The sequence below is a fragment of the Lampetra planeri genome, chromosome 29 (assembly GCF_965212315.1).
Source record: "Lampetra planeri chromosome 29, kcLamPlan1.2.h2, whole genome shotgun sequence".
NCBI classification, from domain to species: Eukaryota; Metazoa; Chordata; class Hyperoartia; order Petromyzontiformes; family Petromyzontidae; genus Lampetra; species Lampetra planeri.
Window position 1 is genome coordinate 9,115,301 of NC_136135.1, and position 13,184 is coordinate 9,128,484.

The window sequence follows — 13,184 nt, forward strand, 5'->3', positions numbered from 1 at the left end:
GCGACATGTCAGGGCAAATCGCACCTTTACACGTATGATAATAGTTTTTAATCTACAGGCCGTGATATGCTACGATGCAGTGCATGCAAACTGAACGTGGGGCGAGGGTTCAAATCCATTGGTGGTGCTGAGCCTGTGGTAGAACAGACACATTGCTATGGAAGAGACTCGTATATGTGAGACACAAGTGGTACGGATATTATCAACCCTACAGGGATGATGAGCAGAGTCGACCCTCGACCGGATTTGAACTCGCAACCTTTTTCATTTGAGTCGAGGACTGTAATTGCATTGCTACCCAGTGACTAATGCATAATTATAATGCCGTATTGTGTGCATGTGATGTCTCCAGCCGATACACTCTGCTCTTCCGATGAACATGGAGAAATTCCCAATCAATGATGGGAATGGCCAGTCCTATGGATATGCGCTCTACGAGACGAAAATCCGTCACGGAGGCTTACTCAAGTCCAACTTGAACGTGCATGATCGGGCACAGGTGAGCATTGTCTCGTCATCATCTGTAAACTAAAATTAAAAATTACGCAGGGTTCAGATGGTCATGTCAAGTACAATATTTTCGTGTCAACGTGTGGCAATTTTCTGGCACAGATTTGCCACCCAAAGTGCCATTATAAAGTTAAACGTGAAAATAAACAATTTTATACAGTTAAAATATCTATTTGAAAGCCATTTGTGGCTGTCAGTTGTATGCAAGTGAAAATGAAATAGGTTTTCTGGTTGTGGTGGCAGACACCTGTAGCTCATTGCATTTAAAATGTGGTTGCTGAATTGGACATGGATTCATATGCGTGAGATCTACCCGCAGGTCAGTAAAGTTCCAGGAGGAGGTAGTACAGAAACGATGTTGCTGACCTAAGGCTACGTATTTCTTTGTTATCCCCCCATGAGTTTTGGTTTCTCCAAGCTGTCTAGTTATATTCAATGTCAAAAGATATCCCTTCAGCAATTGATAAAATATTCAAAGCAGGTCCATAAAGAAAAGAATACTGAAACTCAGTGAGTATTTTTTTACATGTATGCACAAAGACAAATATCCTCCCTTTAGCCTTAACAGATTGTTGGGCAAGTGCTGTAGGCGAGCACCGATGAAGGCCTGCATGGAACACAAGGGGGTGGTGGCCAGCACCATGTTCGGCTGCCTTTGTCTCCCTAGTGGTGATGTTTACACATTGCACCAAGTCTTTGAGGCTGACTTGACCTAGGGGAGGCCCAGGACTGGTTCAGGTATACTTCACCAATGTTGACCAAGATCAGGAATCGAACTTTGGTCGCTGGGTTCATAACACAATGCGATAACCACTAAACGACAGCTCCTCATACACACAAGCACACACATTTACGCATACATGCGCACACAAGTGTATTCAAAAGGACACCGATACGGCCTACATAGACCTTTGGAGAAAGTTCTGTTAGCAAGCACCAGTTCAATCCGGAATGGTGCACGATGGGTTGGGATAGCCACCACCATGTTATTTATATACTGCACCAGGTATTTATTAAGGCTGAGTCGGCCTAGGAGCAAGCCCAGACCCGGTTGTGTAATCATTATTGTTTTCCGTGGTTGAACATCAAACTCGGGTTGCTTGGTTCATAGCACATTACGCTGACCACTGCCATCATTCCCGACAACACATGCACACATACACACATTCATGTGCACTTAAAATGGAGAAAATAATCCATTTTCAATTTTTATAGTGGCCTTTTTTTATCATAATCTTTTGTTTGTCCACATCCGCATCTATGTAAGATTGCGAATTACCTATTTATTTCTTACATTCTAAAGTTTATTGCATTACTCATTTGGGCATCCTAATTGGTCTCGTATAGGAGCACATTGCAGTGACCCAGACTCTGGTATGGACACAATGTGGAGGAGGGTGCCTTGTGCTTAGAGAGTGCTCTTAGCATTTGAGGACATATTAAATGAGATGGCTTCTTTGTTTGTGGGATCAAAAGCTCCTCCTATACATTATGCAACGATATATTTCGTATTAATCAGTACATTATTTAGAAAGTCGGTTTGTGTTCTGTATCCACACAAACCACGGAATATTCGGATATAGTGCACAAATAGAAAATCAAAGGGACTCTTGTGCACAACTGCAGCTATGAACTCCAAGCCATGGACCGCGTAACTTCGCATTGCCCCAAATATAAACTTGAAGGTGGTCGTGTATCTACAATTCACCCATTTTCAGATAAACCAATATAATGGATAAATCCATTTCTAGTGAACCTCTAAGAGTTGTTCTTCATAAGCCAATACAACAGAAGAAGAAGAAGTGTTTTCTCATGTTGAGCTCATCTCTCTGCAATGTGGAAAAGATAGGATCATTTATTCTAGATTTGAAGTTTTTGTGACTGCAAGAGTCCATACTCTTTGTTTTTTTCGGTAAAGTCACGTAGGTAAAAATGTTGTTTTAATCACGACGTTTCGGAGGCAACACAAGCTTCCATCTTCAGGTGGAACCGTTACAGCACAATGAATGTATTAAGTGAAGAGAGCTCTAAGAGACACGAGATTATATACAGGTTAAGGGGGGGGGGGAGGAGCCAACCTATTTCCAGCTTGATTAGCCTCCCTTTTTAAGCAAGTCAAACCTAAGTTAAACTTTAGCAGTCTTATAGTTTACTGCAGTATACTGCAAGGCAACCAGTTTGTCAGCTTAAATACTGCCTCCTGTTTATGTGTCTCGTTTTTTCTAACCACTTGCCATCGCCTGCACACGGTGCTCTCTCCATCCCCTAACCCCCTGCAGCATAATTCTAGATTTGAAGCTTTCGTGACTGCAAGGATTCATATTCTTAGGTTTTTTCGGTAAAGTCACGTAGGTAAAACATTAAAATTAATAAAATAAAAACATTTATTTTATTTTATTATTAATTTTAATGTTTTACCTACGTGACTTTACCGAAAAAACCTAAGAATATGAACCCCTGCAGCATAACAAAAGGCGGCTTAACTTAGCCCCCCCCCACGGCCCATTCTGGCTCATCCCCCCCCCTTAACCTGTATATAATCTCGTGTCTCTTAGAACTCTCTTCACTTGATACAGTAATTTTGCTGTAACGGTTCCACCTGAAGACGGAAGCTTGTGTTGCCTCCGAAACCTCGTGATTTAATTTAAATTATTTTATTTTTTACCTACGTGACTTTACCGAAAAAACCCAAAGAGTAAAGATAGGATCAGTTAGAAAAGCCGCACTCCAAAATTAGTTCAGTACAGTATAAGTAATTCCACCTTTAATTTCTAGATACATCAAGCAATATAAACAGTAGTAACACCTCTACTTTACCCCATCATATGCATTCAACCAGTTGTTTGACTGCAGGGTCAGTGGTGGGTAAAGTGAAGTACACTATTTCCTCATACATCTGCATGTCAATTCATTTACGTATTTGGTGGGACTGCCTAGTTTGTATTTGGGGAACACTTGTGTGCATATTTTTCCATACGGTATTCCCTCGCTATTCACGAGGGGTATGTTCCGGAGATGCTCGTGAACAGCAAATTTTGTGGATTATATCGACCTACGAACATCGTACGCACAATGTTTGCAGATGCTTCTAAAGCTTCGAGAAGTCTCTCTCTCGCATCTCTTACCACTTTCGCTGTCATCACTTTATCCACTTTATCTCATCACATTCTCTTTCATCACTTTATCTAAACACGTTCTTTCTCTCTATATCGATGCAGTCGTGTAGAGTTCCAGATGCGATTAGCGGATAGCCAAAATCGCGGATAGCAAGGTCGTGAATAACGAGGGAATACAGTAAAGTCAACATGATCATCGGCCATGGTTAATCCTCTGCTGGGTGAAAGCCGCCTTAACCGCTGCCACTTTTCATTATCGTGCCTTTTTCATAATCTCCCTAGCATCTGCACATGAGCCGATATCATCACTGCACCTCTCTGGTTGACATCCTCTCAGATGCCTTCTGTTCTTTGGCTGCCACTCCATTATTATTCCTCACCATGAGCCCTCTTCCCTTATAGTGACGTGTTCTGCCGGACCCTACTTAAATTTCTTATGTTTGGATGCTTACGCTTTTATTAACTTGCATATGTTCTCTCATCTGCGCAGTTCACTTTTTGTATCTTTAAGTTTAATTTATTTGTTTGAATGCAAAACGAATATATCTTAGTATAACTTATGTTACTGCAGAGTTGTGGACCGAATTGGATAGCATTGTATTGTAATGTTTTGTTTGTTATTTGACTTCAGCCCGCCCTGACTCGTGTGGTGAAGCATGCTCAGTTAACCCTGACGACCCACAGAGGGGTGCAGAGGCCCTCCTCCAACATATTTACAAAAGGATGGCAGTGTATATGAGCCCAGTGAGATGAGCTGCTTGCAATGTTGACATTCGTAAGAATGGTCAGTTGGTGGCATTTCTCAATGTGGTTGTTGGAAAATATTTGGGATTTGGGTTATGATTCCACGATGCAGTGGCCGATATTTAAAAAAAGCAGCACATGACCTTAAAAAAAAGACAAGCAAAAGAGTAATCTCTCTTGGAAAATAAGTGCTCTAGAAAGGAATGTGTGTGTGTTATAGAACTTGCTGTGCCTTGTATGACCCTTAGACTTTTGGCTCTGCTCACTGTTGGTCACCTAACATACAAACCTATAGCCCATATGTTCAACCTGTCCATCAAAGAAGCATCAATACCTCTAGAATGGAAACATGCCTATGTTCGTCCATTTCACAAATGGGGCCCTAACGATGATCCAAATAACCACCGACCTATCTCAATTTTGTCCCCGTTGATGAAATTTTTTGAAAAATTATTGAACTACCAAATTAGCAGTTTCCTGTCAGACAACAATCTATTACATCGAAAACAATCTGGGTTCCGAAAAAAATACAGCACCACATCTGCTGCTTTTGACTCTGTATCACATTTACGGTAGCCTTGATAATAAGCAGTACTGCGCCAGTCTTTTTATTGACTTATCCAAAGCCTTTGATACAGTCGACCACAACACCCTGTTTAGTAAACTAAGTTGCCTCCGGTTCTCCAAACACGCAGTAGAATGGTTAAAAAATTACCTCTCTTTTCGCACCCAAACTGTATTCACAGATGGTTGGAGGTCAAACAGTGTTAAGATAACAAAAGGGTTTCCACAGGGTTCAATCCTCGGCCCTCTCTTGTTCTCTCTTTATGTCAATGAATTGGGCATTGACCTGGATCATTCCAGGGTAAATCGTTTTGCAGATGACACGATACTGATTACTGCTGGCCGCTCTCCGGATGACGTGATTGCTAAGCTCCAGGGTGATTTCAACAAACTACAACATCAGCTAGTTGCTCTTAAACTAGTCCTGAATACCTCCAAAACCAAGGTGCTATGCTTCTCACCAGGACTAAAGCAGGAAGTTATTTTCCCCCAATTACATTCCTTAAATAATTATCGAATAGAGCAAGTCAAGATCTATAAGTATCTTGGGGTCATTCTTGATTCAAAACTGAATTTTGAAGATCACATTGATTATATTGGTAATTGATAAAAGCTACTATACTGCCTCTACTTGATTACTGTGACATCGTGTATAAATAAGCCCCAAGTACTGTACTGAAGAAGCTTGAGATTTGCATTGAACTGCCCATATAAGACTCACCACTGTGATCTCTACATTGAGTCAAACTTAACATCTCTCAATGTTCGACGGCTTGTGCATCAGATCTTATTTATTCATGATGTACTTACAAAAAAATCCGCAGCTTACCTGCTGGATCTCCTCTCTGTTTCAAAGAACAAATTTGACCTAAGGTCTTCGCTCATTTACCAGCTTCACATTCCATATTGCCGTACAAATACTGAAGGGCCTTTGCTATTGATGCCCCCAGGGTCTGGAATGCTATTGCCAATAAACTGCAACTTGAATCACTACCTATGAGATCTTCACTCAAAACTGCTCTAGAGGAGTTGTACACCCCTAGCTGCCACTGCTATTCAGTGGCCTAAAATACAATGTTTCACTCCGGATGATTGCTGCAAAGTATGATCTGTGTTTTGATTTTGTGTGCTGATCTTAAAGGTGCATTGAAAGATGTTGATACTCCAACTGATGCTCCTGCTGTTGTGGAGTGACTCATGCAGCCAGCGATGGCTGCAGAGTTTGGTAGTACATGTTGTTTACGTTGTTTATTGTGGAAATTCGGTCACAGTTTCTATGATCACTGTTACATTGATTTTATGGCTTTATTTTGGTGATTTTCGAAAAGTTTTTTGGTTTGGCCATGTTTGTTTGTTGTAGTAGGGAGTTAGACTGATGGCCTTAATCTAAGTTGTCTTGTGGTTGTTGTCGTTTGACTTGCATCCCACAGGGATTTTTGCACACAGCGTTGGTGTACGGTGCTTTTTCTGCAATATGTTGCTGTCTTTTCTTGGATTTTCTGTTTGCACATAGTCACTTTAAGATGTTTTCTTGTTCATGTTTTTGTTTTTTGTTTGTTGCGGTTGCACCCGATTCAAGAGCCGAATGGCTCACAGGGCTATACCTAATACATGAACTTGAATGAACTTGAACTAGACGCCCATTGCAGTGCGAAGATATTTTGGAGCGCAACAGATCGGTTTGTAGCTCTTCACTGTCACAATGTGAAGATAATTATTTAAGAAAACACTCACATTTCCATGTTTGTTTTTGTTTTCTCACACAGATTTTTTTGAACTCAAAATCTGAAGGATTTCTTGACGACGTGAGGGTGTCTGCAGTTATCCCAAATGTAAAGGTATGAGTCTATTTTTTTACTTATAATTTATCCTGATTAAACGAACGCACTTCTCCCATGAGGTGGTGGCACAGACGAGCGGTAGCATTGTTTGCCGCTTGATAATTATAATTGAAATTTATAACGTGCATTCCATTCTAGAATTCCAATGTCCAATGTATGATGAGCAGGAAACAAAAAACAGAACCAGGGCCACTTTAAAGAGATTGGTTTTCAAAGCAGACTTCAATATATCTACCGACTCTGATTGCCTGATTTCAAGTGGCAAGGCGTTCCATAGTTTGGGTGCCACGCAAACAAAAACCTGATCATCAAAAGAGTACAACCTAGAATTGGGACTGCTGAGTAGTTGTAGATCAGAAGATGTTAAGGACCTTGATGGAATATATAAATGTATTAGTTCCTGCAAGCAATGTGGGGTTAGTCCTTTTAAAGCCTTAAAGGTTAATAGCATGATCTTAAAATCTATGCGGAATTTGACTGGTAGCCAATGAAAAGTTCAGAGCACTGGTGTAATGTGCTTACAGAATGGTGTACATGTAAGCACGAGCAGCTGCTACAGTGCTTGTTGCAGACGTTTGCGTTTAGAGCCCCTAGCCACTTGAGTTGATACTTCGGGCGTATTAACCAAAGTCACGCACCGTCTGAATCACAGTGGACATTAAACATGTGATATTATAAAAATAGAGTAGGCTGTGTGTACCGGTGTTACAGTCCTACTTTAGAAAATTACAGGCAAATTGCTTAGCCATTCCGATGATGTCACATAGGTCATCGGAACAGAACTGAAATAAAAACTAAAATAAAATAACTTTTTTAGTACCGAGGCTCCCACAAGGCCATGCGGGGGGGGGGGGATGTGGCACAGCTATCACAGAGTGAGATCGTGTTACTACAATTCTCTGCGGTGACTACAGTGTCTTTTAAAACAACAGCGCTATGCCTCTCAATGAAATTAACGCTAACCGCTTGCACGTTCCTAGATTCAACGGTGAACGGGACCTACCCTGCAACTTGCAGACGTCTCATAACAGTAAAGGGTTAATTGGAATAACCAATAACAGCCTAATGCCCACTTCCAAGTATCACCTTATGCCGCACATGCCACGGCTTTTATCAGTGTAGTCCCCGAGGCTAAAGAAATAAATTATAGTTGGGCATTGGAATGATTGACATGTGAGATGCTGGGGTATATGTGAATCCTTATTCCTCGTGTTATTTCATGTAGGCAAACCGACCCCCTGACGGGGCACTGCCGAGTACTGCATTTTCACAGTCTCCTTTTTCACGGCAGGAAAAGTCGACGCTGAGTTTTTTGGTGGAGAACAGAGGCCGGGTCAACTATGGGTTGAACATTGACACCCAAAGGAAAGGTAGGTCTGCATTTTACATGCAACGTTGGAAAAAGTCTTTCATCTGCCCTCCCATCGTTCACGCCCCCTCTTGTGCCCTGCTAAAGGATTTCAGATGCAATTTGTTTGAAGGTCTGATCCGATGATAGCGGTAGGGGTTCAACAAGGGTCTTGTAACTTTTTAATGTTACCATAATGATTTATTCCAACCATGCACAACTGCACTGTTGCACAGTATGATTCCATGAGAGTTTCATTATATCAACCATCGTCAATCCACTGCTCGATGAAAGCCTCCACAAGGCACCTTCTCTGATCCTGAGACTTAGCAATCCATCTAGCACCTGCACACGACCTGAATTGACATCATTGCTCCATTATTTTTTAAGAAGATCCACGATCATCCCTCCCATTGACTTGTTATGCCCCAGCCCACTTACTTTGTCTTAATCGTTTTATGGTGTAATTACACTGCACGTATTTTTTTCCTGTGTCACAATATACACTTTATTTTCTTAATATGTAGACTTGTAATACAAAATGTCAATACATGTGATATGCCAAGTAGGTAGAAATTTAGAACCAATTCAGTCACATTAGACAATGAAAAGTGAAAATAAGTTCAAGAATATGAAAAGTTAGTCGCGATAATGATATCAATAATATATGTAACGTTAATCAAGGAATGTTATATAATCATTAATTACAACCTATGTGTATCAACTAATTATTTGACAGCCCAAAACAAAGAAGAGTATTATTTTTTACACTATAATTTATTAGCAATGATATCCCAGTTGTGTCACATGGTAAACATATGTATTCTAGATCTCCCTGTTGGCAATGCGGCATTTTATGTGGCAAAGTACTATTTCAGAGGGTGTGACTGACAGGACAGGACTGCTGCTGATGTCTCCTCACTGCATCTCTGAAACAGCAAGCACACAGTAGTCCATTCATGCCATTTTATATTTTGAGCTTTATTTTATTGCTCCTTTTCTCCTAGCCTCTCTGGGTCCACCTTTATCAATTTATTTAGTTTCGTTCTTGGCACGTAGTTGTCTCACAGCCACGATTACAGTGAGGGAAAAAGTATTTGATCCCCTGCTGATTTTGTACGTTTGCCCACTGACAAAGAAATGATCAGTCTATAATTTTAATGGTAGGTTTATTTGAACAGTGAGAGACAAAATAACAACAACAAAATCCAGAAAAACGCATGTCAAAAATGTTATAAATTGATTTGCATTTTAATGAGGGAAATAAGTATTTGACCCCCTCTCAGTCAGAAGGATTTCTGGCTCCCAGGTGTCTTTTATACAGGTAACGAGCTGACATTAGGAGCACACTCTTAAAGGGAGTGCTCCTAATCTCAGCTTGTTACCTTTATAAAAGACACCTGTTCACAGAAGCAATCAATCATATTCCAAACTCTCCACCATGGCCAAGACCAAAGAGCTATCCAAGGATGTCAGGGACAAGATTGTAGACCTACACAAGGCTGGAATGGGCTACAAGACCATCGCCAAGCAGCTTGGTGAGAAGGTGACAACAGTTGGTGCGATTATTTGCAAAGGGAAGAAACACAAAATAACTGTCTTGTCTCAGCTCTCTGTTAAGTTAAAGAACATTTCTCACAACCAATGTTGATCAATTAAGGACCTTATGTTTCAGTTCTAATCCTGCGGAATGGAGATAAGATAAAGATACACACCTCTGATTCGAACGGTTGTCTACGTATGGTGCAAAAGAAATTCAACATACGTACATATTACCATGTTTGAACATAGACGTTTGTTTTAAAGTTAACTTCATCAACTGACAGATCGGGTTTAAAATGAGGAAATAAAGAGGTGAGTGACTGCAGGTTGAAGTGCTTTTGCAAAATTTAATTTAAAAAAAAAATCGATCTATCAGTATGCCAAAAAAATAACATTTTTAATCCGGGCATGTTTGCCTGCGATGATATGTGGATCGGAAACATGGACACTTAGAAAAGAAGTGGAATAAAAGACAGAAAACACGCAAAGAAACATGGGGCGGTGCACGCTTGGATTTACGCAGAGAGGCAGGAAGAAGAGTGGATCAGAAAGCAAGCTCAATATCGACATCTTGAATATTAATAAATGTAAGTGGGATTGGGAGTGACACATCGCTAGAAGGGATGACGTCTGATTGGACAAGACTGGTGATAGAATAGCAGCCAAAGGGGGGAAACACACTCAATAGGATGTCAACCACGGACATGGGATGATGATATCACCTCATGATCCGGGGGAAGATGGATTATGGAATTGTAAGACCATTGGGGGGGAAAAACAACGATGTGAGGAAGATATTATTCAGGAGCGGATTTATCATGGCTGTTGATGATGTTCATCAACAAAATATAGTTTATGGAGTTAAGAGTGGTAGTCTAAGTGGTAAAAGATGATGAATAACCAAATTAAAATATGCTAAGCAACTGTTGCTTAATCCAAAAATGAATGCAAATTCTAGTTTTATGCAGACAATATTACTGCTGATTTAAATTTGCCTTGAATGGCTTATTATGTCGAGTGTGATATGCAACGGTCTCAGCTTAAAAAAATAGTGTGCAGAGCATTTGGTTGCGATGGAAACAGCCTTGTAAGATAAAGAGGGATTAAAATAATTACATGGTGCATCTCATTTGAGCGGGTTGGCGATACATTGTGACCTCTGTGCCATGGATACACGTTAAATACGTTGCATTTTCTTTCTCTCTCTCTCTGAGGGACAAAAACGCTGGTTGCTTGGCTGTTTTGTTCCATTCAATTGCAGGTTAATTTGTCTCACATATTAACCTTTACGTGTAAATGTGTGTGCGGCAAGTACATGAGCAGCCTTGTGACCGCTGCTTATTTAAACATACAAATCAGTGTGAGCTGCCACTATGTTTGAGTGTATTCCCCTTCGGTGAGATCGTCGTATATCCAGCGTAAATACAAGGCAATGACACCCGGTGGTATCGTGTTCAAGGATACCAAATGTGCGCCTCTTAGATGCTGAGCTTTTCTAATAGTAAAACAAAGGTAAAGGGGCAGCTCTGCAATTGCTTGCTCATGCCAGTACTGCTGGAATGGCCTCCATTGTGAGGGACCACTCTCTTGAGGGTTTCTCTACAGTGCACTTGGCCTACTCTTTCACATTGGCCAGACGTCTTGGGAGAAGTGGGAGAATACCCACGTGTTACCCCTACCACATGCAACCTCCCGATTGACTGCGGTGTGCTCATCTCAACTGCTGGGTGGACATAGGTGTTGGGGAGGGGGGTTAAGAAACTTGCACCGTTTCCACTGCCATGCCGGGAGATCAAATGACACTGGAAACCTATGAAATGCAAGTCCAGTGTGCTAACCTGTACACCGTGACAGCATGTGTGCATTTTAGAATATCTCTGCCTGTCCAGATCATCCCTGCAAAATGAGACGATCCTATTCATATTCTTTGGGTCTTTCGGTAAAGTCACGCAGATAGGTTAAAAGAAAATACAAAAAATAACACAAAACCACGACGTTTCGATCGCAACACAAGCGTTTGTCATCAGGAAAAGACTATCCTAGTTTCTTAAACAACATCAACTTTAATTAGTTCTATAGAGAGTGGAGATAACATAGTTGGCTTACTGCACTGCCACCCTGGTGACACGGGTTTGATTCCTGACGACGTACAACACCAGTGGAACATTTTTAAAAAGTATGAACCTGAGCTTGGTTTTTGGTTGACTTTCAACAAATTTAGGTATGCGCTGCTGTGATTCAGCGTTGCTAACATCAGTACTGGCCATACAAAAGTGACTGTACATGCAAGATATCGGTGACCTCACCCACCTCCTTATGCAGTAGCCCTGCCTTAATAGGTGCTCGCTAAATGCACTCGCAATGTTAGTCTATTATAACAAAGGGAGACTTTGTCTTTGTATTCTTATGTGAAAATATGTATTGCTGGTGTAACAGGTTCCGGAGACACTTGTAGAGGTAACTTCTTTATTACAATACAACACTCCAACAGTCCAACAGTCCTGATACTCTGTTACAGCCTAGGTACACAGCCTAGCTACACAGCCTAGATACTCTACTCTGGCTACGCTCCGGAACTCGCCCTCACAAGGTCGTAGAGTCGGGAGTTCCAGAGTCCCAGCGCTGGCTCTCACAGCATCCCCGGGTCTTCAGATGGCTGGTCGTGGGTCTTGGGTCTTGAGTTACAACTGGGCCCCGATCGTCCAGGGAGCTCTCCTTTTATGCCTGGTACAACGAGGGGTGGGGCCGTGTGCGCCCCCAGATATCCCACAGAGCACACACAGCCCCCCCCTTTGGCGGCGCCAAGGGGATTAAGCGTCTGGACCCCCTGGGAACTCAACGCCTGGCTTAAGCGTCTGGACCCACCTGGGAACCCAGAGCCCCCAGCAGCCCCTCCCTTCTTATGTCACTACATTGGCAAGGTTTGCAAACTCGTGTATATGACCTAACATTGTATCTATGTTTGCTTCAGGATTGACTGGAAACTTAACACTGGATGAAAAGCCTCTGGAAGAGTTTCAAATATACCCGATGGAAATGAAACAAGATTTCATCAACAGGTTTTTTATTTTGTTATATCTCCAATGTTGTCATCATTAGTCACGTTCTGAGGAGGGTTCCTTGTAAGACAGGAGAAGCCCATGAATTATACGAAACTGAACGAGAGTACTTACGGGATCACTTCTGTGGGCCTCTCTTACACAACACTAGGTGGTCTTCTTTCAGTCTCGGGAGAGAGAAAATTATTCAAAACGGAGGAAACCAGCCAATATTGGCACCGATAATCTGCCAAACTCTGTGGTTCTATATTGGGGATGTTTGGCCAACCCTATTATGGAGTGTTTATATAAATGGGAGGAAGCCGGAGAACCCGGATAAACCAGCGCATGTGAGCGGCGTAGCACTTCCCGTAGAGATAGAAATGTAGTGATCTACTTGCTGTACTGCCATGGTACCCTGGCAAGCCAGGAGAAGGCAAGCTCGAAGACCACGAGGAGGGAGTTTAACGAATTTGTAATC

The 13,184-nt window shown here is 41.6% G+C and overlaps 1 protein-coding gene across 5 annotated transcripts in view; it reads left to right on the plus strand.

Moving 5' to 3' along the window:
- GLB1L2 (galactosidase beta 1 like 2) overlaps positions 1-13,184 on the plus strand; it is a 67,015-nt gene that overhangs the window by 35,257 nt on the left and 18,574 nt on the right. For all 5 annotated transcript variants that reach the window (XM_078608244.1, XM_078608241.1, XM_078608240.1 and 2 more), the window contains 4 exons: positions 353-499; positions 6,701-6,772; positions 8,067-8,145; positions 12,637-12,724. In XM_078608244.1, coding sequence (XP_078464370.1) covers positions 353-499; positions 6,701-6,772; positions 8,067-8,145; positions 12,637-12,724 — 386 coding nt within the window. The remainder of the gene's footprint in view (positions 1-352; positions 500-6,700; positions 6,773-8,066; positions 8,146-12,636; positions 12,725-13,184) is intronic.